The sequence below is a fragment of the Nycticebus coucang genome, chromosome 3 (genome assembly GCF_027406575.1).
Source record: "Nycticebus coucang isolate mNycCou1 chromosome 3, mNycCou1.pri, whole genome shotgun sequence".
NCBI lineage: Eukaryota > Metazoa > Chordata > Mammalia > Primates > Lorisidae > Nycticebus > Nycticebus coucang.
The window spans coordinates 89797912-89823361 of record NC_069782.1 but is presented as its reverse complement, the minus strand read 5'-3'; the positions used below and the strand labels follow the sequence as shown (position 1 = coordinate 89823361).

The window sequence follows — 25450 nt, the reverse complement described above, 5'->3', positions numbered from 1 at the left end:
AAACTATGAACAAATTCCTATGCACACTGCATGTATCTTATTTTGAAGTAAAAAAACAAAACGGGAACAAAGACAATCACACCACCTCATGTGGCCCGCGGGCCGTAGTTTGAGGAGCCCTGCAAGAGTGAGTGGTGCCAGGTACACAGGGCAATTCCCACACCCCTTCACTTGCTGGTTTTGGAAGCACAAACATTCAGAAGCCCTGAGGGCAAGCCCAGGAGCAGGGGGCTCAAATTATATGACACATGCTTTCACTGAGGCTCCAAGTTGCTTGGGGCAGAGAACCACTAACAAGGGGCTGAGACTCACACACAGGGGAGTCTAATAAAGCTCCCAGAAGCAAGCAACCCTCAGGCTAAAGCCACAGGTACCTTTTCTGCAATCTCCTTGATGGAAGCCACCGTGGTCACGTCGAAATGGCCGCTCCTCCGCTTGTAGTCAACAAACAGGCAGTCTTTGACGCCTCGCTCAATGGCCTGCTGGGAGGCCTTCATCACCTCTGCAAAGCACAGACACAGGGGAGGCCGGGCCCTGCTGAGCCTCAGGATAAAGGAGGGGAGAAGAACCCTGCACCCAAGAGTCATCAGGAATCCCATCCTACTGAGCCCTCTTCTGGACAAAGAACAAGAAGCCAGGTCTGGATCTGACCCATGCGGGGGCTCTGAGGCCTGGTCCTAGTGTGGCCACCCCTATGCAGGGACTCAGGACAGACATAGCCCAGCAGGCACAGAGGGTACCTCTTACCAAGAGGACATCTGCAGAACTGGCCAGGAGCCTCGTTCACCAGCATCTCCTTCACCACATCCAGTAAAGGTCCCAGAATCAGGACTGGCCTCAGAGAGGTACAGTCTACCTTCTGGACCCGCTGATAGGCCAAGCTCACTGAATCTGAGGGACAGAGAGTAGCAGTGTCATGGGCCCAGGCTGGAGTGGAGGGGCAGGTGAGGCTGGGGACCCAGCTCCCTGATCTTACCCGTCCTGGTTGCCTGGGATGCCCCCAGCTTCTGAACTGAAAGTCCTATGTCCTGGGCACACCAGGGCAGAGTCACTCTGGGACCCCCATCCTCTGGCCCTGTGAACACCTGAGGCAGCCAGTCTTGACCAATCACCCTGCACTTTCTTCTGTCTGATTCTTCCTCATCTGCCTGACACCTGCTTCCTTCGCCCCATCTCCACTCCACTCTCTGAGGATGCACTGTTGGGATAGAGTGTCTCCCACACACACACGCACAGACAGATTCTTGCGCCTCCCTGAATAATCTTCTTTGTTGGGAAGTGCTCATGATTACAGAATCACAGGACCAAGAGCATCTTACAAGTGAATGACTCCAATTGGAGAAGAAAAATAGCCCATCCAAAATCACAGCTAATCGGGGCAAAGGCTTGGCCTTGGAGCTTATGGTCCTAAATCACTGACTGCAATGACCTTCTTTAAAAAGTGATATGGGCTTTGCAGACATTGCCACTTCATATAGTCGTCTGGTATCAGCCATGGTCAACCTCAGCGTGTTCTTCAATATCACCACAAACGGTGAGCCCTTGGGCCACATCTCCTTCAAGCTGTTTGCAGACAAAGTTCCAAAGACAGCAGAAAACTGTGCTTTAAGCACTAAAGAAAAAGGATTTGGTTATAAGGGTTCCTATTCCAGGATTTTTGTGCCAAGGTGGTGACTTCACACACCATAATGACACTAGCGGCAAGTTTATCTTGCGGGAGAAATTTGAAGATGAGAACTTCGTCCTAAAGCATATAGGTCTTGGCATCTTGTCCACGGCAAATGCTGGACCCAGCACAAACAGTTTCCAGTTTTTCATCTGCACTGCCAAGATTGAGTGGTTGGATGACAAGCATGTGGTCCTTGGCAAGGTGAAAGAAGATTGAGTGCTGTGGAAGCCATGGAGCACCTTGGGTCCAAGAATGGCAAGGCCAGCAAGAAGACCCCATTAGTGACTGAGGACAACTGTAATAAATCTGACTTCATGTTTTGTTTCAACCACCAAAACATTTCTTCTACAGCTCAGGAGAGCACCCATCTATCCCATTTGTTCACAATATCCTATAATCTCTGTGCTCTCACTGCAGTTCTTTGGGTTCTGTATTTTCCTTTCCTCTCCATGCCTAGCTGGATTGCAGAGTTAAGGTTACAATTATGAAATAAAAACTAAATTTAAAAAAAGGTGCTATGTTCCAAGTCACTGCAGAGATAAAAAAAAAATTTATATATCTCCTATGGACTAAAGTGTGTGCTCTCAAAATTCTTATGTTGAAGCCCTAACCCCCCCTTCAAATACATGACTGTATTTGAAGACAGGGTCTGTAGGAGATAATAAAGGTTAAATGAGGTCATAAGAGTCACAGATAGGACTGTGGCCTTATCAGAGGAAGAGACACTAGACAGCGCCATCCCTGTCTCCACCACAGGAGGAAATGGCAAGAAGGTGTTGTCTGCAAGCTGCAAAGAGAACCCTCACCAGAACCTGCCCGTGCTGGCCATCTGATCTGACTCCCAGCCTTCAGAACTGTGAGAAAATAAGTTCCTATTGTTCAAGCCTCGGTATACTGCTAGGCAGCCCTAGCAGACTAAGGTAAAAGGAAAACCAGTCCTCTGCAAGCATTCCTGAGACACCCGTGCACAGGCCCTCCACTGTCCTCTGGGTCGTAGAGAGTTGCAGTCTACTTAGGAGCCGTCACGATGGGTGCACAATCAAGGGGGAAGGGGCACCAGGGCTGCCACACAGCAGCTGGAAGCTGCGGATGGAACAAGGGGAGTTTTAAACTATTACATAGGAATTACCACTTCCAGGTACTAGGACATAAGGATTAGCACTCCCAGGTAGAATGGAACAGCTTTCAGCACATCTTTTGAGAACAACTATAAAAAGAGCAATATCTTGTTGAAGGAATTCTAGAATGGCTATAATAGCCAGGATTTGACATGCCACGATCTAGGAGGGAAAGGAACCACAAAGCAGTAAGCCAATTTCCCCTGCCACAGCAGTTGCAGGCTTTAGGGGTAAGAATGAGGTAGAGAACCACTGCTTAAGGACTGAGAACCCTGGCACTCTGCTGCTAAAGGCAGAGAACCCAAGTAGAGACCCACTGCCACGGGTAGAAAACTCAGGCAAAGGACCACTGTTAAGGACTGAGAACCCAAGAAGAGTTTTGGGGAATCTCAACAGCAGTTGCTACCACAACGTAGTTTAGGGCTGCCAACGCAGCCAGGACTGAGGGGCCACGAGTCCAGGCAGAGGAAGAGGCAAAGAACTACACCTGCTATCAGAAGTTTTCCCAACATTATTTTCAATTTATGAGGAGCAAGAAAGTAGGAATCTAAAAAAGTCACTACAACACAGTATTTTGCAGTTTCATGGGACTGAAGAGACAAACAATGGGAGTGAAGGCTCCCTAGAGAGAAAAGACCCTAGGAAACACCCCAGGCTCTCAGCTGGGAACACTGGAGGGCCACACCTAAGATCAAGGTGAAACACTGTAACCTGTCCCGTAACAGCTGAGGTGACACTCCGCCAGTGGCTGTCTCCAGAGGAAAGGGCAAGCCCTCTCTGGACAATACTGACACCATTCATAGCCTTTCTGACATTATTTCAATAAACAATTACCAGGCCACCAAGAAGCAGGACCAAAAAAAAAAAAGAGAGAGAGAGAAAACAAAGCCCACAGGAAGAGATTCAGGGATGTCCAGACATGACAATTACCAAACACAGTCTTTAAAACCACATGATTAATGTATTTAAGAGAGCAGATGATAAGATGACAAAAAATCTCAGCAGGCAATTAGAAGTCTATTAAAAAAAAGAATTAGTTCAATTGGCAGCAGGAGCAGAGCGCGGACCACAGAGAGCCCTGAGCAGCTCCACTGCCACATCCACCCCAGTCACCATCACCACAACCATGAGCAGCGACCCCCACCCTTAGCGCTGCCCACACCAAGCCCAGCACCATGGGCAGTGGTGCAGGGAGCAGCAGCCCCAGGGAGGCCTCAGATTAGCAGCATCTGCTAGCAGGGACAAGAAGGTCATCACAAGGAAGGTTTTGGGAACAGAAAAATGGTTCGATGTAAGAAACAAATATGGTTTCATTAACAGGAATGACGCCAAGGAAGATGTGTTTGTACACCAGACTGCCATAAAGAAAAGTAACCCCAGGGTGGCGCCCAAGCTCAGTGGGTGGGGCGCCAGCCATATACACCAAGGCTGGAGGGTTTGAACCTGGCCTGGGCCAGCTAAAACAACAATGACAACTGGAACAACAAAAAAAGAAAAAATAGCCGGGCGTTGTGACAGGCCCCTGTAGTCCCAGCTACTTGGTAGGCTAAGGCAAGAGACTCGCTTGAGCCCAAGAGTTTGAGGTTGCTGTGAGCTGTGACACCATGGCACTCTACCCAGGGTGATAGCTTGAGACTCTGTCTTGTAGTGTAGGAAACAAAGAGACTCTGGTGTTTGATGTTGGAGGAGAAAAGGGTGCAGAGGCAGCAAATGACATAGACTCTGGTGTAGTTCCAGTTCACGCAGCAGACCGTAACCATTACAGGTGCTATCCACATCCCAGGGGTCCTCCACGCAATTCCCAGCAGAATTACCAGAATGGTGTGAGTGGGGGGAAAAGTATGAGGGATTGGAGAGTGCTCCTGAAGGCCAGGCTCCAAAACGCCGGCTCTACAGCAAGCGAAGGTTCCCACCTTACTGACCACGGTATTTCAACCCTTCTGTACAGGGAGACAGGAAGGAGGGTGCTGACAACCAAGGTGCAGGAGAACAGGTAGACCAGTAAGACAGAATATGTATCGGAGTTATAGACCACAACTCTACAGGGATCCTCCTTGCCAAAGACAGCTCAAAGAGGACAGCAATGAAGAGGATAAAGGGAATAAGAGGATAAAGGGAATCAAAAAGAGACCCAAGGTCAGAGCTGCCTCAACGTCGGTACTGTAGCAACTTCAATTACCAATGCAGATACCTAGAAACCCTAAACCACAAGATAGCAAAGAGACAGAAACAGTCCACTCCCCAAGCTGAGCAGAGTGGGGCTGAATAAACGCCGCTTACCATCTCCCCCATCATCTGGTTGAGTTGTCCAGCAAGAAGAAATAAATATGAAATTCTAGCAATAAGAAAAGAACAAAAGATTAGAGCTGAGTGCTGCTTTTTGCCCATTGACCAGAGAACTATCCGCACTATCTATGCAGCCTGGGCTTTTTTGTTTGTTTGTTTTTTGAAACAGAATCTCATGTTGTCACCCTTAGTAGAGTGCGGTGGTGTCATAGCTCACAGCAACCCCAAACTCTTGGGCTCAAGTGATCCCCTTGCCTAAAGGACCCTGCCACACCCTGGCTATTTTTAGAGACAGGGTCTTGCTCTGGCTTAGGCTGGTCTCGAACTAATGAGCTCAGGCAATCCACCCGCTTCAGCCTTCCAGAGCACTGGAATTACAGGCATGAGCCACCACACCCGGCCCCAGCATAGGGTTTTTGTTGTTTTTACCTAAATACGTCTTTTTAGGTAATAACAAACATGTTTTTTTTTTTTTAAAGGCTAGTTTTTCTCAATATGCCTTTAAAGATTTTTAAATTGTTTCATATCTGGTCAAGTTGAGATTTTGAAGAACTTCATTTTTAGTTTGTAATAAAAGTTTACAACTTGATTTTTTCCAAAAAAGTCAACAAACTACAACCACTTGTTGATAAAGATCTTTAATTTAAAAAAAAAAAAAGAATCAGATGGAAACTCTAGAACTAAAACATGTAATTTCTGAAAGTAACATGTTGGATACAATAGAACAGAGTAACAATGAATAGGAAAAAGGTCAGTTGAAATAAGCAGGCTGGCTGAAGCAGAGAGAGAAGGAAAAACAGAAAATCTGGGTAGAGAGGCCTGCTGACTTGCCATGGGACTCATCAAAACCTTAGGCCAAAGGCAAGGTAACTGAAAGAGCAAGAGGAAGTGAAAGGAAACGTAGGGCAAGGAAACAGATAAAAGAAAACACTCATGAGCAGGAAAATCCTGGCAACATGAAAAACCAGTCTAGGGCAACCCCCCCACCCCCACCCAAGGGACCATGAGGTCTACTGCAGAGGATTCCCCCTATAAAGAAAAGTTAGAAATGATAGAAGGGGAATTTAAAATACAGATGATGAAAACAATGAAGGAAATTGCTGAGAAAGTGAAAAATAACCAAAAGGAAATCCAAAAACAATCAGAATCAAATAAGAGATGAACGGTATGAAGAATATAGAAAGGATATGGCAGAGCTGAAGGAACTGAAGCAGTCAATTAAGGAACTTAAAAGATGCAATAGAAAGTATCAAGAACAGATTAGACCATGCAGAAGAAAGAATCTCAGAGGTAGAGGACAAAGCTCTTGAGATAACTCAAACAGTTAAAGATGCAGAAAAAAAAGAGAGAGAAAGCAGAACACTCACTGACAGAATTATGGTACTTTATGAAGCATTCAAACATACGAGTTACAGGTATCCCAGAAGGGGAAGAAGAATGCCCCAGAGGAATGGAAGCCATACTAGAGAATATTATAAATGAAAATTTCCCAAATACCACCAAAGATTCTGACACATTCCTTTCAGAGAGTTATAAGACCCCAGGTCACCTCAGCTCAAATAGAGCTTCTCCAAGACACATTGTGATGAACCTGTCCAAAGTCAAGACAAAAGGAAAGATTCTGCAAGCTGCCAGGAGTTAAGCACCAATTGACCTACAGGGGCAAATTCATCAGGGTGACTGAAGACTTCTCCAGTTAAACTTTTCAAGCCAGAAGATAATGGTCATCTACGTTTAATTTTTACTTAAACAAAATAATTTTCAGCTTAGAATTCTATATCCTGCTAAGCTAAGCTTTAAAATTGACAGACAAAGCAAATCTTTTACTGATTTGCAAACATGGAGAAAATTTACCACAACAAGACCAGCTCTATAGGAAATACTTCAATCTGTTCTACATACTGACCATCACAATGGACCACCAACAAAGTAAGCACCCAGAAATTAAAGGACAGAACCTAACTTCCACAATGATGCAAAATATAAAACTAAGCAATGGACTTTCACAAAATAAGATGAATAGAACACTACCACACTTATCAATTATCTCAATAAATGTTAATGGCTTGAATTCCCCACTGAAGAGGCATAGACCGGGTGATTGGATTAAAAAACACAAGTCATCAATCTGCTGTCTGCAGGAAACACACCTACCCTCAATAGATAAATTAAAACTCAGAGTTAAGGGCAGGCGTCCTCAAACTACAGCCTGCGGGCCACATGAAGCGGTGTGAATTGTATTTGTTCCCATTTTGTTTTTTACTTCAAAATAAGATATGTGCAGTGTGCATAGGAATTTGTTCATAGTTTTTTTTTTTTTAAACTATAGTCCGGCCCTCCAACGGTCTGAGGGACAGTGAATTGGCCCCCTGTTTAAAAAGTTTGAGGATGCCTATAACACCATAAGAACAGGGGACTTTAACACTCCTTTTACACAGCTAGATACATCCAATAAACCAGTGTTCAGTATTAAAGGGCCATGGCATTAGGAAGGTTGAGAACCATCGCTCTAAACAGAAATTAAACAAAGATATAAGGGACTTAAATGAGACCCTAGAACAACTGTGCTTGATAGACATATATATAGAACACTCCATCCCAAAGCTAAAGAATATATATTCTTCTCATCAGCCCATGAAACATTCTCCAAAATTGATCGTATCCTAGGTCACAAAACAAACCTCAACAGAATCAAAAGAATTGAAATTTTACCTTGTATCTTCTCAGACCACAAGGCAACTGGGTGGCACCTGAACTCAACTCCAACAAAAATGTTCAACTGGGTGGCACCTGTGGCTCAGCAGATAGGGCGCTGGCCCCGTATACCAAGAGTGGCAGGTTCGAACCCGGCCCTGGCCAAACTGCAAAATAAAAAAATAGCCGGGCATTGTGGGAGGCGCCTATAGTCCCAGTTACTCGGAAGGCTGAAGCAAGAGAATCACCTGAGCCCAGGAATTGGAGGTTGCTGTGAGCTGTGATGCCATGGTATTCTACGGAGAGCTGATAAACTGAGACTCTGTCTCAAAAAAAAAAAAAAAAGTTCAACTCCAAAGGCATGGAAATTAAACAACCTTATGGTGAATGAGAGTTGGGTGCAGGAAGAAATAAAAGAGGAAATCATTAACTTGAGCATAACAACAATGAAGACACAAGCTACCAAAACCTGCGGGTTTTGTGCAAAAGCAGTCCTGAAAGGAAAATTTATCACTTTAGATGCCTACATCCAAAAAATAGAGCATATCAACAAACAAGCCATCTTATGGAATTGGAAAAAGAAGAACAATCTAAGCCTAAATCCAGCAGAAGAAAAGAAATATCCAAAATTAAATCAGAGATTAATGAAACTGAAAACAAAACAATCATTAATGAAGGAATGATGAATTAATGAAACAAGGAGTTGGTTTTTTTGAAAAAATAAATAAAATAGATAAACCTTTGTCCAAACTAACTAGAAATAGAAAAGTAAAATCTCTAAACCTCAATCAGAAATGATAAATGAAACAAGGAGTCGGTTTTTTGAAAAAATAAATAATAGATAAACCTTTGTCCAAACTAACTAGAAATAGAAAAGTAAAATCTCTAGTAACCTCAATCAGAAATGACAAAGGGGGGGAAAAAAAAAGAAATGATAAAGGGGAAATAACTGATGCCACAGAGATAATAAGAGATTATCTTTGAATACTACCAGAAAACTCTATGCCCAGAAATTTGACAATGTGAAGGAAATGGATCAATATTTGGAATCACACCCTCTCCCTACACTTTGCCAGGAAGAAATAGATCTCCTGAACAGACCAATTTCAAGCAAACAATAAAAAAATCCCCCCCACAAAAATATGCCCTGGTCCAGGTGGCTTCTTCACACCAGAATTCCATCAAACCTTCAAAAAAGAGCCTATTCCCATACTGCAGAAATACCAAAAAATTGAGGAAGGAATCCTCCCCAACAACTTCTACGAAGCAAACATCACCCTGATACCAAAGGAAAGACCCAACTAAAAAAGAACTTCAGACCAATTTCATTCATGAATATAGATGCAAAACTTCTCAACAAAATCCTAGCCAATAGATTACAGCTTATCATCAAAAAAGTAGGTTTCATCCAGGGATGCAAGGCTGGTTTAACATACTCAAGTAAATAAACATTATTCCCTAATAGCAATAGAAGCAAAGACAAAGACCACATGATCTTCTCAATAGATGCAGAAAAGCATTCGATAAAATCCAGCATCCTTTTCTAATTAGAACACTGAAGAGTATAGGCATAGGTGGCACATTTCTTAAACTGATCAAGGCCATCTATGACAAACCCACAGCTAATATTTTACCGAATGGAATAAAACTAAAAGCTTTTCGGGCGGTGCCTGTGGCTCAGTCGGTAAGGCGCCGGCCCCATGTACGGAGGGTGGCAGGTTCAAACCCAGCCCCGGCTGAACTGCAACCAAAAAATAGCCGGGTGTTGTGGCGGGCGCCTGTAGTCCCAGCTACTCGGGAGGCTGAGGCAAGAGAATCGTTTCAGCCCAGGAGTTGGAGGTTGCTGTGAGCTGTGTGATGCCACGGCACTCTACCGAGGGCCATAAAGTGAGACTCTGTCTCTACAAAAAAAAAAAAACAAAAACTAAAAGCTTTTCCACTTAGAACTGGAACCAGTCAAGACTGACCTCTGTTGCCATTACTATTCAACATAGGGCTGGAAGTTCTAGCCAATACAATTAGGCAAGACAAGGAAATAAAGGGCATCCAAATGGGAGCAGAGGAGGTCAAACTCTCCCTCTTTGTTGATGACATGATCTTTTTTTTTAAAAATTAGTTATTGATACAATTATATAACTTTCACTCTCAAGATTTTATTTGTTTGTTTGTTTTTATAGTTTTTGGCCAGGGTTGGGTTTGAACCCACCACCTCCGGCATATGGGTCTGGTGCCCTACTCCGTTGAGCCACAGGTGCCGCCCTGATGACATGATCTTATACTTAGAGAACCCCAAAGACTCAACCACAAGACTCCCGGAAGTCATCAAAAAATACAGTAATGTCTTTTGGAGTATGGAGAACCCTCAAAGAACTCAAGCTAGACCTCCTATTTGATCCTGTAATTCCATTACTAGGCATCTCCCCAGAAGGAAAAAAATCTTTTTACCACAAGGACACTTGCACTAGACTGTTCATCGCAGCTCAAGTTACAATTGCCAAAATGTGGAAACAGCCTAAATGCCCATCAACCCAGGAAAGGATTAATAAGCTACAGTATATGTATACCTATGTACTCAATTTTGATATGAGGTCAATTAATAACCTAGTACACAGTGGGGTGTGAGGGAAGGGCAGAGCAGAGGAGAGAGGAGGGACAGGGTTGGGGGAAAGGAAGAGCAGGAAGGGGGAAGAGGGAGGGGTGGCAGAAGGAAGAGCAGAGTGTTTCTTGTGGGAAGTCATCTTGAAAATTCCTGGCTGTGGGTTCTTTAATTTTGCTTCTGTGCTCTCCTTGCCTCTTCCAGGTCTCAGTTCTTCTCTGACCCTACCCCATATGCCTTTCGTCTTTTATACCTTCTACCCAGATTTTTTTTTTTTTTTTTTATCGTTGGGGATTCATTGAGGATACAAGAAACCAAGTTACACTGATGGCATTTGTTAGGTAAAGTCCCTCTTATACTTGTGTCTTGCCCCAAAAGGTGTGGGGTAGAAGGTATAAAAGACTTCCCACAAGAAACGAGAGTGGCAGGCTGGAAAGTGTTCCCCAAAGACTGATTCACATCCTAAGCCTGAGAATCTGCGAGTATTACCTTACATAATAGAAGAGGCAGGGATTAAAGTAAAGACCTTAGGGGTATGAGGGTTGTTCCGGATTATCTGGGAGGGCTCAAAGTACAATTCCACAGATCCTTCTAAGAGGCAGAGGGAGTTCTGAGAGAGATACCTATGAAGAAGAAGGTGATTATGACAGAGCAAAGGGAGATGTGAAGATGCAGGTGACGTGGCCAGCAGGAGCTGGAAGAGGCAGGGAGCGGGCTCTGCCCACAGCCAGTGAAGGAGCGAGGGCCACTCACAGCCTGATTTTGTCTGCCCAGCGCTCCTGAGTGTGGACTCCTGGTCTCTGGAGCTGAAAGAGGATAAATGTGCATCGCTACAACCACACAGCCAGTGGTGATTTGTTAGCACAGCCATAAGAAACCACACGACGACAGTCAGAAAACACGAATGGTGTCCTCAGAGGGCTTAAGTGGAGTACCCACCAGTCTAAAATTCTACATCCAGTGAACAACTCCAGAAATAAGCTTAAAACAGACATTTTCAGACAACAGCTGGGAGAACTGTCAACTACAAACCTGCACTGCATGCAATAAACACTGAAGCGAATTGTTCAGCAGAAAGAAAACAAAACCAGAAGGAAACAGAACTACAGGAAGTCATACAGAGCAATGTATGGGAAAAGGGAAACTAAACGAATAACCGGTGTGCAGAACAATGAGACTGTCTTGGATTTAAAGTTTATGTAAGATGAGAATAATGTCCAAGTCAGCAAAGAGGGACAAGGAGTCACACTGGGCTGATGCTTTAGAATTTTCTGGACAAGTGATGAAAGTAATCAAGAGATGCATGTTTGTGAGGCCTACTGCAACCCCTAAAAGAATAAAAAGACAATTAAAAACTAATAGCGGAGGGAATGGCAGAATAAGAAAATTACTTGATTATTCAAAACAAAAGCAAGAAAGGAGAGGCAAACATAAAACAGGTAGAACAAACAAAACAAATAGCAGGATGGTAAATGTACATATTTTTTGTAATGGATTAAATGACAAAGATAGTAACCAGGTGTGCTCAGACTGTAGCAACTCTTTACGCTATTCACTTTCTTGTAAATGTATGTGCACCTTGCTGTGTATGTTACAGACACTTTGATAAAAAATTTTAAAAAGGTTTCCACAATAGATTTTTTAAAAGCCCATATGCCGCTTATAAGAGATATTTAAATATAAAACCACACAAAAGTTTCAAGTAAAAGGGTGGGAACAGGTGAACCATGAAAACACCAAAATCAAACTGGTATGAAAATAAAAATACCACACAAATCAGACCTTCAGGCAAGAAACATCACCTGACCTCAAGGACATTTCACGATGATAAAAGGGTCAATTTACCAGGAAAATACAATAATTCAAAAAGTATATATGTACCTAATGACAATTTCAAGATACAGAACAATCTTAAGCAGCAAAAAGAAAAAAAAAAAGAAAGAAAGAAAGAAAAGCTAGTTTTCAAAGACCCATACACATCCATCAGAAAAAGCAGGGAGATAAGAGAGCAGAGATCAAAAGAGTGAAGGAAGGGGGAAAAAAACCCCAAAACAAAATAAGAGTGAAATCTTGCTTTGATTAACAGGGTGGTAAACTTCTGCTACAAAAGGCAAGGCAGTGATAAAAAAGACAAAATAAAAAAAAATTATCACCAAAAGGCTAACAGACTTTTTTACATCTTACATTTTAAAATATAAAAACCCACACTGAACTCACTGAGCTCGGTAGGCCATACAAAAACAGGTGGTCAACCATATGTGACCCAAGGGCTGTAGCTTGCCAACCGCTATCCCAGTTGACAATGATAACAGGCCATGAACTAAAGGTGTGATTTACTCAACTCTTTAGGCCTAAAATCATAATTTAAAAAATAAGAGGAAAGGGAGCAGCAGCCACACGGCTATCCGCCCCCCTCTTCCCCCCCAGTACACATCACACCTTGCCAGCCCAGGGAGGGCACACTTTCTAGGGCAGACAACACACACCAGCCATGTTCACCAGGGCTTCCCACTTTACAGGATAAATGTACACCCTCTTTCATAAGGGCTATCCGCCTAGGGATGTCTGATATTCCCCAGTACTCAATTCCCCAGCCCCAGCTCAGCATCCTGCCCCAGGAGGACCTAGTTAAGAATCGTTAATGAACACAGAAACACGAAAACTTTGCAGAGACCAGAGGCCCTAGGACACTATCAAGCCCCCCGTAACAACCCAAAACGAACAGGAAGCAATGCGTTATGCAGAGACTGCTTTTCACCTACCCTAACCCCTGTTCCTGTGTTCTTCCTTACTAACAGAGTCTGAGTTATGGGGCCAGCCACACATCCAGCTAAAACATGCCTTTTCAGCCTCCCTTGCAAATGCAAGTAGCCAACGAGATGTAAGTAGAAGTCACAGTGCAGAGCTTCCAGGTAAGCTGGTTTTTATTTTTTTTATTTTTCTGTTTAGCAGGCCTGAGTTGGGTTCAAACCTGCCACCCCTGGTCCACAGGGCCAGCATTCTAACCATGGAGCTACAGGCACCCAGCGCAGGTAAGCTGTTTAGTGAGGCACGCTTTTGCCTTGCCCCTTCCTGAAACATAAACATGATGGCTGGAGTGACATGACCTTGAGGATGGGAGTCACACCCTGTGGATGTAGTTCTGAAGACAGCAGCACTATCCTACCAACCCAGTTGCCCACTTCATGTAAGTCCCTGTTGGGAAGCTTCTGGGATCAACAGCAAACCTCACCTGGAAAGCCCATTGGAAAACACGCTCAGCCACTTGCCTTCAAAGAGTGGAATGGAGTCACTGGAAAAGGTGTCCAAGGCAAGGAGGTCTTTCCCATCTTTGGACCCACTGCGTTTGTGCTTATGTTTCCTTCGAAAAAATGATCGGCGTGCAGCTGCGGACAGTGTCTTTGTGGCACTACTGTCATCTTTGACCTCAGACGTGCTGAGCCTCCTGGAGAATTCCTGATCCATCCTGCAGTCACAGGGAAGGATGGTACTGGGGAGGGCCATCAAGACTGCCCCCCACTGACCTCCCAGTGAAGACAGCAATGGCTGGGCCAGAAGCTAGGCACCCCCCAAGCTCCTCTGCAGGCCCGGTCTACCTCCCTCCCACGCCCCCAAAGCCCCTGGTACCAATGCTGCAGCGGGGGGCAAGCCCTCAGAGCAGGTAGATTTCAGCTCAGGGTCAGGAGGAAGTGCTTGGACAGCCTTCTCTTGGTGACAAGTTATGCTTCTGCCATGGGAAGGAAAGTGGCAGAGACGCGGGCACCTCTAAGACATTATGCTCAGTGAGAGGAGCCAGACACGAAAGGTGTGAATGGAATCATTCACACAAAGTGCAAAATGGGGAAACCTATAGGTACCAAAAGCAGGTTAGTGGTTGATTAGGGCTTGGGGCCAGATGAGAGTGGGGAGGACAGAGGGGCAAGTGGGTGACAGCAAAGTGGTATGGGTGTGAAGTGGTGACCATGCTCTAAGAATAATCATGGTGCCGGCTGCACACACCTGTGAATATGCTGAACACCACAGACCGTACACTCTGGGTGGGCTGGATGGCATGTGACTATATCCACAAACCTGTTCTTAAAAAGCAGCTCTGCCTCATACTAGCAGCAGCTTTCTGGACAAGTGATTTTGGCAAAGGGTACAGATCAGAGGCTGAGATGAGCAGCAGGATTAGCACCTCTGCACCCAGGCCCCAGCCTCACTCTGTGGGAAAGCTCCATGGCCAGTGGTACCCCACCAAGATGGAGAACACTCACATGTATTTGCTGGGAATCTGCCCGTGCTGGATCTTCCGGGCGTTCTCGTCCAGCTGCCAAGCCATCCAGGACCCAAATGTGCCCTGGGGCAAGGTGTCATCCACATAGAGGATGTCATCCTTCTTAAAGCTTAGCTCATGCTCCACCTCTGCCAGCCGGTCATACAAGGCCCTAGGCATGGGACAGAAGGACCATGGTCAGGAGCCCAGCTGCCTGAGGATGTCCTATACGCTTCCTGCAGCCAGGCCCCTAAGGCCAATACTCCTCTGTGGGAGTTGCCACACTCAATAGAGAAGCACCCTTCTCCATTCTAGTGGTGCTTCCCAAAGGAGGGAGCCTTACACAGTAGGGCAAAGATGTTGGCTTTCCCCTAAGACTGAGAGCTCGCCCCATGAGGGGGTAGGGGGTGTGGGAGAGGGAACTTGCCAAGGAGCAAGGCTGGGTCTTCCCCCTCTAAATGGGCCTTTCCTATTTGTACCCCTCAAAGTCAGGGCCCATGGTGGCCACAGATTGGAAACTCCGTAAGATGGAAACATGTTACCTCCAATCCTAGAGATGAGAAGTTGTAGCTCACAAGAATGTTTTTATTCCTTTTGTGGTCTCAGAACTTAACATGAAGAAAGCTCTGAGTCCCTCCTAGAGAATGCCTGATGCTGCCCCCACATAGCATTTGTACAGTACTTAAGGGCATTGCAGATGCACGCAAGTCTACACACTGTAGCGGGATCTGCACAACTGGGTCAGAGAGACCAGGAGGAGAAGAGGGCAGGAAAACGGGGTTCTCCAGCCTCAAAAGTCTCCAGGCCCTAAGTCCTAAAAGGGGAATCATCTGGTCTTTTAAGCCCTCAAAAGTTGCTCTATGTCACAAGCACCTCACCACGAGCATGCAGACTTGGGGAAGCAGAAACAGCCAGCTGTTCACCGGGAAGAGTCTCCCTAAAAGCTCCACCTCCTCCCCCCACATCCCCAGCTACTGGTACCTGATGTAGAAGCTGTCACCAGGTAGGCCCTTGACCTTGGTGAACTCCTCGGGGCGGTACTGCACCTTCAGGCGGATGCTGTCCTTAGGCTTTAGCATCTCCACATAGACCTCCTCCGCTGTCTTGTTCCGCACATCCAGACTGCCATACTGTGAGATGGAGGCACCAGGGTCAGAAGGCGGAAGCCAGAGAGTGTCCTGGGCACCCATGAGGGGCCAGTTATGGTGATAAGGCAGAGATTCAATACGCTTCACCAACTGACCATCTGCCTGCCTGCCTCCCCTCTACAGAAAGGGCTGAGTCCCACATACTTCCTGGCTACCACGTCCTCTTGTGGAGAGATTGCTCTGCCCTCAACAGCTCATCCTAGGAAAAGCCTTATTCTGGTACCCAGGAAGGAAGGGGCATGCACAGTATGGACTTTTCTCTTGCTTATGCTACCTACAGACTGCCTCCCCTATGTGGCAGGAGCCCCACTGGTAAAGAGAGAGCATCTCCTTCTGCCCAGGGCCCCGCCCAAGTGCTCTCAGATACCCTCCGTGGCCTGCCTAGCTTCCCAGGGAGCCCCAGAGGGACTCTGGCAGCATTCTGGGTGTACAGGGATTAAAAATCAACCCCAACAGGGTCACAGGTGAGCAGCTGTGCTCTTATTTCCTGTGCCACCTGGGAAGGCAGCAAGCCCAAAGAGCAGGGGGTGGGGGCCTGGCCTGCTCAGCAGCCCAGGACTTACCTCAAGGATGAGGTCTCCTGGCATGAGGCCATCGGGACCCTTGGCAGGACTATCATCCTCCAACTCAGCCACAAAAACCCCGTGCAGGTTCCCACCACACAAGTGAACCCCAAGCTCCAGCTGAGACTTCTTGATGAAGACAACGCGGGGCTCCAGGGCCTTCTTGTTGGTGTCTCCCACAGTCCTATCAGGATGAACATGAAGTTCCTCACTCGTGCACAAGGAGGGAAGAGGTGCGAAAAGACCACAGTGGCCGATGCCTAACCGTGTCCTGCTTGCTGCCCGAGGTCTTAGGCCCTAAAGGTGCTGAGAGGTGGCCTTATGAAGGGCTCTAGGTCTATTGTCTTGGCACACAGGATAGAGTGCTGAAGCACAGAAGGGGATGAAATTGCAGCAGAGTGTTAAGGTACACTGGGGATGAAGTCATGGCCCCAGGTCCAGAGGTGGCTAGAAAAGGACTTGAAACCAACACCCCAAACTCCTGGGCTCAGCTGTCAACCTCACACCTTACAGGATGTCTCCCTGACATGGACCACTAACTACCCAAGAGGTGGCCCCGGCCATGAAAGACCTGACCATCAAGTGAGGGGAGCTGAACAAAAGCTGGTAAGCACGCTGAGGGAAGGAAATGGGACAGTCACGGAGACTGACAAAGGGGAAGTCAGGAAGAAGCTCGCTCATGATTAAAACTCTCCTGCAGGTAAGTTCCATGACTGATCCTCACACACAGAAAGCAGAGCATGGTACCACCTGGGGCATGGTCATGGCCCCACAGTGCTGGAGACACGGCTCCTCCAGGACCACAGAGGGATGGCATCACCCCAGTGCCCAGGCTGCATAGGCCAGGTAGATGCTGTGTAGCTCCCACCACGTCCACACAAACGCTTCCTTGTCCTGGACTTCCCTTCTTGCCCACCCGGGTACTGCTCATCCTGAATTAAGTTTAGACTCAGCTGTGGCTCCCTGCTGCTCCCACTGGCACCACCCCCATGGCACCTTGACGGTGCTACACACAGCTAGCGCTGATCTGCCACCTTGGGGCAGAACCAATGCAGATAGCCAGGGCCAGGGCCTATGGCCTGGCTGGGAGCCGACTGTGGCTCTGTGTCTGAAGACAGGATCAGAAAGCCAGTGAAAGAGAAAAGAAGAGATAAGAACAAGTCAATGAGAGAACAGAAGAAAAACAGAAAGGGAAAGGGGTGGGGAGGAGGAAAGGAATGGTGTGTGATCTGCAGCACAGAGTGATGCCTAACTACTGGCTGAGATGGACACAGGAAAGGCATTTGCTGACCTGGAGCTGGGGGTGCTCTGCTTGGCTGGGAGGGTGCCAGCGCCCTCGTCCTGCTTCGTCAGCGGGTCGATGGCAGAGAGTTGCTCTGGGGTGGTGGCCCCACTGCCCTGGAAAGTGGAGTGGGTGCCAGCAGGGTCCAGGTGGGAACTGGGGACAGAGAACAGGAGGAATGAGTAGCAGCATAAAGCCATCCAGAGCCACCCTCTCTCCTGTGGCAACTGGGTCTAGGCTACAAACAGGGACAGGGTCACATAGTTCTGAGCAGACACACTGGGAGTTGGGACCCCTGTCATCCATCCCACAGGACCTGCCTGTCCTCTCCTCCCAACCAGGGATCTCCAAGGGAGTGTGGCCTGGGGGACACATGAATTCACCGTCCCTTCTCTTGCCTGTGCACTATCTCCCCCACTGAGCCATGTTGTACGGCACTACAGGCCAAGTCTCCATCTTGTCTGGCCTGTGACCCACAGCACAGAGACAGATATGGGCAGGTGTCCAGCGTCCACTCATGGATGGACAGCCAACTGCTCTGAGTGAGAATCCACCCCCAGCTCCTGGCTACTACAGGCCGCTGCTGGGCAGGGGGATCCCACCCATGTTGCCACACCCCATTTCAAGAGGAAAACCCAGGGCTGGCCAACTCTCCCTTCACCAACAGCGGAACTCGCAAGATTTACAGCTGGCAAAACAAGTCTCCCTCCTTGAGCTGATCCTTCCACACCCCACTGGCAGGACCCTAGAAAATGTGGGGCTCACCTGGACCGGGAGTGGCTGCTGAGCTGGTGCATGTGGGGGTTGTACTGGGCCAGGATGGTGATGGTGTCACACTGCTGCCCAATGATGAGCCGGGCCTGCTGCTCCGTGGCACTCCGCAGGTTTATGCCATTGAACTAGGGGAACACCCAGGACAGGGTGGGCTCAGTGGTCAGGTCTGGGGCTATGGGCATGGAGGTGGTCCAGGGAACCCAGGAACTGCATTTCCTCAGGGGGAGGTGGGGCAGAAGGAAGGTGGTTTCTCCATGGACAACATACGAAAGGGCAGCTCCCTCACCTCCAGCAACTGATCTCCGTACTCAAGGCCAGCTTGGTGCGCGATGCTCCCCACGGTCACCTTGGAGACGTAAATGCCACCCTTCTCTCCACTCACGATAGAGATGCCCAGAGGTTCCGAGCCCTTCTGCACCTTCACGTGCCGCGGCTCCTCCACATAAGGCCTTGGAAAGGGCAGAGGTTTCAGAGACTCAGACCCAAAGGACAGACTTGGGGAGTCTGAGTGAGGCATGCAGTCAGGCTGTGCGCACAAGCCCCCAAGCCTGGAGGCTGCTACCGCTTCACAGCTAGATGGAGACATGATGAGCCCTGCTCTGAATGACAAAGGACCCACATTCCTACCACCTCATGCAACACAAGCACAGCATACGCAGACAGGCATGGAAGCATCCAGTCCCAAGGACACAAAGAATGGCCTGAGTGAACTATAAACACTGATACATACAGGGAAAAACAGGCAGGTCCTCATAAGAGAAGCTGCCTCCCAATACATAATTAAAAATGCCAGGGTAGGCGAATGCAGTGGCTCAAGACACCCACTGAGAAAAAGAGATGGGTTCTGGGATGACATTTGCTCCAGAAGAATCAATAAAATAGCAGTTATGTTTATGGCTACAGAAGGTGACACAAACTGATCGTGGATATTAAGCTGCTGCAAACCAAAGCCATCAAAAAAGGAGCGAGAGGGAGGGAGCAAGGCTGCGGCCATGCACTCGCTGCCCCAGAGCTGTTCGCTGCAGCCAAGGGCACCAGGCGGTAGGAGCTGGGCGCGGAGCCTCTTGGCAGGCCAACCTCAGACTCCTCAGGGAGGAGGACCTGTGCCTGGTGGCCACCGGCAACCTCAGAAGAGATCTGTGGTGACAGAGACATCTGGAAGGTGTGAAAGGTTAGAAGAGAAGGGACACTCAGAGAAGTTAAGACAGCCATAGACACCTGCAACGTAAAAGAAAAGACACCCGGGCCTCGTTCCTTCTAGAGTATGAACACCCTCACAGAAATAAAACACGGCCAAGGGCAAAAACAGGGAGCCAGCCTGGCCTCATTCTCTTGGTGTCCCCTCTGAGAGAGCGCATGGCTGGAGATGGATTCTCAGGATGAGGGGTGGACGGGGTGGACAGGGTGGTAGGGTGGTGAGCAGGACTCAACCCCTGCCAACTAGAGGCAGGGGGATCTACTTAGCAGGCCTCAGCCTGTGCCCCAGCTCTCAGGTGCCACCCCAACTGGAACAGCAGAGATTAAAATTATTGACTCATGCTTACTCTCTAACACAGTGGTTCTCAACCTTCCTAATGACGCCATGTATTTTTATTGTTACAAAGGGGTCGCGACCCACAGGTTGAGAACCAGTGCTCTAACACATTCTCACTTCCTAAACTCATCCACTCTTCCCTTGACCCTCCAGCTCAGACAGACCAATGTTGGCCTGTCTGATCAGTCCTGCCCTGTACCCATAATCCCTTCTGAGATCTATATGGATTAGAGTCCAAGGTTGCTTGGAATTGTAAGGACCTTTAGCAAGCAGCCACCCCAACACTGCCCCTCCCACCCCCAGCCTATGATGATGGAACAGAGACCCAGACTAGCAGGCAGCTTCCCCACAGGCCAGGACAGAGCTAGTTTCTGTTCTGGTCTTCCCCTTTCTCACTGAGCCCTCTTTCCCCTGCTCCACCCCCACACAACACATTTATCTCAATAAAGGAGCAGGGAACTGTCACAAAAGTAACCATTAGGAATGATGATATAAATCAGGACCTATGGACATGCAAAGATGTAGGGGACACTCCACAAGTGTGAGGGTAAAACAATGCCATTCAGTGTCATTCCATTTATGTTCACCTGTGCACGTATGTGTACATATGTTTGTGAGGTTTCTAAGCAGCACAAAGATACCTCTAGGTGAAGGGATTTCATTTACTTTTTAATTTTCTGAATAATTTAAATTTTTTATAAACATGTGAAAGTTTTCTCAGAACAACATGGCTATTTTTGAAGACATTTATAAATGTAATACAAGTAGCTGAAAACACATTAAGGAAGATGTGATTACATACATAAAATAATAAAACATGCATCAAAAACTCATCTATATTAAAAGGTTAATGGCAATTGATTCCTTGGCTAAGAGATTATATGTGACTTGTTTCTCCTTTCTATTGTTGCAATCTTCCCTATTTTCTATAATAAGCATATAATACTATACTTTGGAATCAGGAAAAAGTGATCTTTCTTATTTTTTGAAGAGATGGGATCTCACTATGTTGCCCAAGCTAGTCTTGAAAGACTAGCCTAAAGCAATCTTCCTTTCTCCACCTTCCAAGATGCTGGGAGCCACTGTGCCAGGCAAATTTTGTCTCTAATTGGATCACAGGCATCGTGAGGACAGAAATCACTCTCTGTGTGCCCTAGGCAACTAAGGGAATGCCTGACCACGAAACAAGGCCCTTTTCCCAATAGTCGGGAGATGGTTTTCTCTCCTCATGCACAGAGTTGGGGCTGAGAAACGGTGCAGCTGTGTTGCGGTGGGTAGCACAGGGGCCCCGTCAACATTTCCCTGTGAATTATGCCTGATTCCTCAACTAGGGCCGGGTCCTAGTGTTAGATGTCCTCCTGCTCCCCGCCAGGCTCCCTCAGGGTAACACCTGCCTGGTTTATTATCTTCTAAGTTGTGATCTTCAAGTCCCATGAGGTTTTCTCAATGGAAGGCCTACCCCGTAGGGGTCCCATCTTAGACTCATAGCTCCAGGGCTTTGGTTTTTTCCTGGAGATTTAGATAGATGAGTGTGATTGTGTTCCCTTTAGGTGATTAAATAAAAAGGCAAGTTCAAGTTTAATCAGATCTGAAGCTCTAGCATCTAAACAGAACCTTTTAAATAACAACATGATCTAGTAAGTTCACCTAGAGGAGCAGCAGAGAGGGACTAGGCATGTGAAGAGCATGTTGGGGCGTAACAGACCGTACAGAGAAGGGGCCTCTGGACGGACAGTAGGCTCACACCTGACCTAAAACCTCACAAGAGATGGGCCTGCATTTTTTTTTTTTTTTGAGACAGAGCCTCAAGCTGTTGCCCCGGGTAGAGTGCCGTGACATCATAGCTCACAGCAACCTCCAACTCCTGGGCTCAAGCGAGTCTCTTGTCTCAGTCTCCCAAGTAGCTGTGACTATAGGCACCCGCCACAATGCCTGGCTATTTTTTGGTTGCAGCCGTCACTGTTTGGCAGGCCCGGGTTGGATTCGAATGTGCGAGCTCAGGTGTATGTGGCTGGCGCCTTAGCGGCTTAAGCCACAGGCGCCAAGCCAGGCCTGCATTTTAAAACCACAAAAAACATACCTAAATTGTACATTTAGCCTTCAAGTACTTTTATGTGTGTTCCATTTCATAACAAGAAGCTTTGGAAGAGCAGTTAAGGGAATCAAGAGAGGTAACTATATTCTGGAACCAGAAAGCAAAGGGTAAGAACAAGTCCAGATTCCAATTAGGTCAGGCCACTTGCTAACCATGTGGCCGCAGGCAGACCACTCCAACTTTCTGGACCCAGTTTCCTCTTCTGTAAAATGGAGCTAATAATAATAATACTCACAAGGTCACTGTGAGGAATCATGACTTAACACTTGTGAAGTGCTTAAACAAAGGCCCAGAAAGGTATAAATGGTGCCACAACCTCATCTCTGGCAAGTGGTTTCCAGCAACAACTGCTGTGAGCCTGGCCACTCCCTGCCTTGCCACCTAAACGTGTTCTACCTCCCTGTGTCCAGTGCCCCAAGGGACTCACAAATGAGTAGTATGTGCTAGTGCAAGGTACCACTGAAAGCTAGGAAACCCAGAGTATAGCATCCAGACCATCAAAACAGAGCTCTCCAACCACTGCTGCTTCCCTTCCTGGGCCCTGGCCACCAACAGATGCACTGTCCACCAGCCTGCCATGCCATCAAAGCTCAGTCATACTCACTTGTCCTTTCTCCGCTCCCCAAGGGATGCAGGGTTGATGGCGATCCTAGGCAACGTCGAGGCTGAGGTCTGGGACTGGCTGCACGAGGACAGGGTGTCAATGTTTAAGGGTGACTGTGGAGGGGTACTGCATTCAGAATGTGACACCGAACCTGTCAAGAGAAGAGCAGATGAGGCAGACCTGGTCACACATCGGACTTTTCCTCCTGCAACAAGACCAAGAGAGAGATGCAGTCCAGACGCTTTCTGTCCAGGCGCTCTGTATCCCCACCATATACTGCACAGCCTTGAGATTCCATGCCTCTCCCTCCCCCACGCCACCAGGCCTCGGCTGGGCTCAGCCCAGATGCTCCACTTCAAGGATAAAGCCGGACAGCAGGACAAAAGGCCAAGCAGAGGTGGGGAGAGCTGGGAAAGCCTTACCTCTGTCAGAGCCCACAACAGAACGGGGGTATCTCGGTGTGGAAGGGATTTTAATGCGCTCCGCCTTGAACTGCAAGTTCCCTGAAGATCCTATCATTCCATAAGGGTACAGAACTTCAGGCCTTGTGATTAAACACCTCCCCTCACTCTCTTGCCACCAGTTAGCAGTCAGGAGGGTAAACGCAAAGCTGGGCACTCCACTTACCCCTGAGAGAGCCTAGATATGTATCAGTTAACCCTCCTGTGTGAATAAACTGCTCCAGAACAGGAGCACTCAAGTTCCTCTTCCAGACCCAAATAGCAGTCTAGGCAACAGAGCTGCTGCCCCATCTTCTCTCCAGCACCAGAGTGCTCCCAGGGTCTCTGTACAGATTAACTGTTGCAACTCGACACTCTGTATGTGTTTTCCCATAAAGGAACAGCCACACCCAACAGATCAGAATGACCAAAAAGCTCAGGGTCAGGGAACAAGGCTCCCAACCAAGGACTCATCTGGAGGGCCCACATGTCACTGCAGAAAGTGGAAAGCAAGAGGCTAAGGTTCTGAGGGTGGTACGAATGAGGCTGGCTTGTGAAGACAGGGGCCCTTCCCAGGTGTGAACTGAACTCAGCACTGGGAGGGGAAAGGAACACGTGGGCGGCGGGCATCAGGACCAAAGCGGAGCAGAAGCAAAGGCTGGAGCCCTGCTATAGCAGAAGGTCCAAGCGACAGTTACCAAGGCGGGCGCTGGAGGGTAGGGAGTTGGACCCATGGGTGGCTCTCATCTCAGAGTAGTCACTGCAAGCTCTGTGGCTCAGATCCAGGCTCAGGCGTCCCTGGTGCTGGCTGCACAAGAAATGAGAGATGAAGGGCTTGGGAGGAGAACTAGGGTGGATGTGGTCACTGGGGAAAAATATAGAGACTGGCCTAGACCCCTGAGCTGACAGAAGGGAGGCCCAGGAGTCACTTGTCGGCCAAGCACAGGAGGCTGTCTTCAGCCCCTCTTCCAAGGTGACAGCCACAAAAGGTATTTCAAGCAGTAGAAAGGGTCATGCACACATGGTGGCCAGCATCACATCCACTTCAGCTATAGGGTAGGTGGGAATTAGGCTCACAGGGAGGAAGGCATTGTTCTACAACATGGTTGGGCTTGGGGAGGCTGAACCAACACTGAAGATCTTGGGGAGGGGACCTGTGTGCCTCACACAGGGCAGAGAGCCTAGGAAACCAGAGGGCTAGCGGGCAGGGGGCCCAGGGATCACACCCAGCAAGCCCCCAAAGTGGGTTTTTCTGGCTAATGAGACAACATCTTTTTCCTGCTTAAACCCTCTAGTGGTGTCCCTATCCTCAGAAGGAAATCCGAACTCCTTTGTATGGTTGCAGGTCCCAGAGGATTTGTGCCCTATGACTTGGCACCTTCTCCTGACTCAGTATCCCTCTGCCAAGCTCCCACTACCCTGTTCCCAGGTACCCAGGCCTGAAAGCACTGATGGCCCTCCTCCCTGGAGGCTCCCCCAGGCCTAGTGCAGCCGGCCTCTGCAGCCTTCCTGCCCTAGCTGCACCCCTATCATATGTGTCGGGGCCCACCCCAACCACTTGATCCAACTGGCCACCCTGTTCAGAGGCACAGCCTGCCTGCTGCCCTGTTTTACTGCCTCTGGTGCAGCTCAGCACCATTTGACCTTGCTCTGTTCCTGGTTTTCTGTCTGCCTCCTATACTTGAACACTAAGCACCACAGGAGCCAGAGGCTCCTCTTGTTAGCTCACTCCTGCATCCCCTTGGAACAAGAACAGTCCAACAGTCCAGGGCACATGATAGGTGCTCAGTGAACATCTGTCGAATGGATACATAACTGTGGCTCTGAGCCAGCTGCTCACTTATGCAGACTGAGCTCCCCTGCCTTGAAAACAGAGGTAGTCAGAGTATTTACCTCACAAGGTCATTGTCAACTATATGAAATGATACTGATAAAGCTTTGAGCACAGTGCTCAGGACAGAAGCATTCAAATATCAGCCACTATCACTAGCATCCTTCTTTAAATGCCTTTTGAAATTCCACACTGAAGAATTCAGAGAACAATCATAAAGTTTCCCTTCCCCTGGGGTCCCTGCACAGTTCCCGCTGGCCCTTTCCCACCTAGGCCCTTTCCCTCTTCCCTGCATGCACCAATGACTATAAATCCAGGTGGAGATGGACAGCTGGGAACTTTTACATACCTGGGAAGCAAACCCTGGGGGCCGATATCTCGGGGCACAGGTGGAGAGTTGCAGGGGCCGACCTTGTGGCTGCGCACAGTGTAGATAGGGTTCCGCAGGATGGAGCTCACAGTGGTGCTGGGGGTCAGACTCCGGGGAATGGTGCCTAGAAATGGACTGGGTGAGAACAGTTGCCCAAAGCACCCAGCCAGTGTTGGACCTGCACAAGCCTT

General features: G+C 48.0%; 1 protein-coding gene and 1 pseudogene across 3 annotated transcripts in view; one reads left to right on the top strand and one right to left on the bottom strand.

Moving 5' to 3' along the window:
- The window catches only part of DLG5 (discs large MAGUK scaffold protein 5), a 142997-nt gene that overhangs the window by 5262 nt on the left and 112285 nt on the right, over window positions 1-25450 (bottom strand). For 2 of the 3 annotated variants that reach the window (XM_053584035.1, XM_053584037.1), the window contains 14 exons: window positions 25239-25383; window positions 23757-23866; window positions 23041-23130; window positions 22619-22769; window positions 19463-19540; window positions 18672-18834; window positions 18377-18510; window positions 17621-17767; window positions 16330-16513; window positions 15600-15748; window positions 14620-14790; window positions 13633-13829; window positions 748-891; window positions 375-502 (listed from right to left, as the gene is read on the bottom strand). In XM_053584035.1, the coding sequence (XP_053440010.1) occupies window positions 375-502; window positions 748-891; window positions 13633-13829; window positions 14620-14790; window positions 15600-15748; window positions 16330-16513; window positions 17621-17767; window positions 18377-18510; window positions 18672-18834; window positions 19463-19540; window positions 22619-22769; window positions 23041-23130; window positions 23757-23866; window positions 25239-25383 (1991 nt within the window). The remainder of the gene's footprint in view (window positions 1-374; window positions 503-747; window positions 892-13632; window positions 13830-14619; window positions 14791-15599; window positions 15749-16329; window positions 16514-17620; window positions 17768-18376; window positions 18511-18671; window positions 18835-19462; window positions 19541-22618; window positions 22770-23040; window positions 23131-23756; window positions 23867-25238; window positions 25384-25450) is intronic. The other variant, XM_053584036.1, reaches the window with a different exon arrangement.
- Window positions 923-3829, top strand: LOC128581352 (peptidyl-prolyl cis-trans isomerase A-like; annotated as a pseudogene).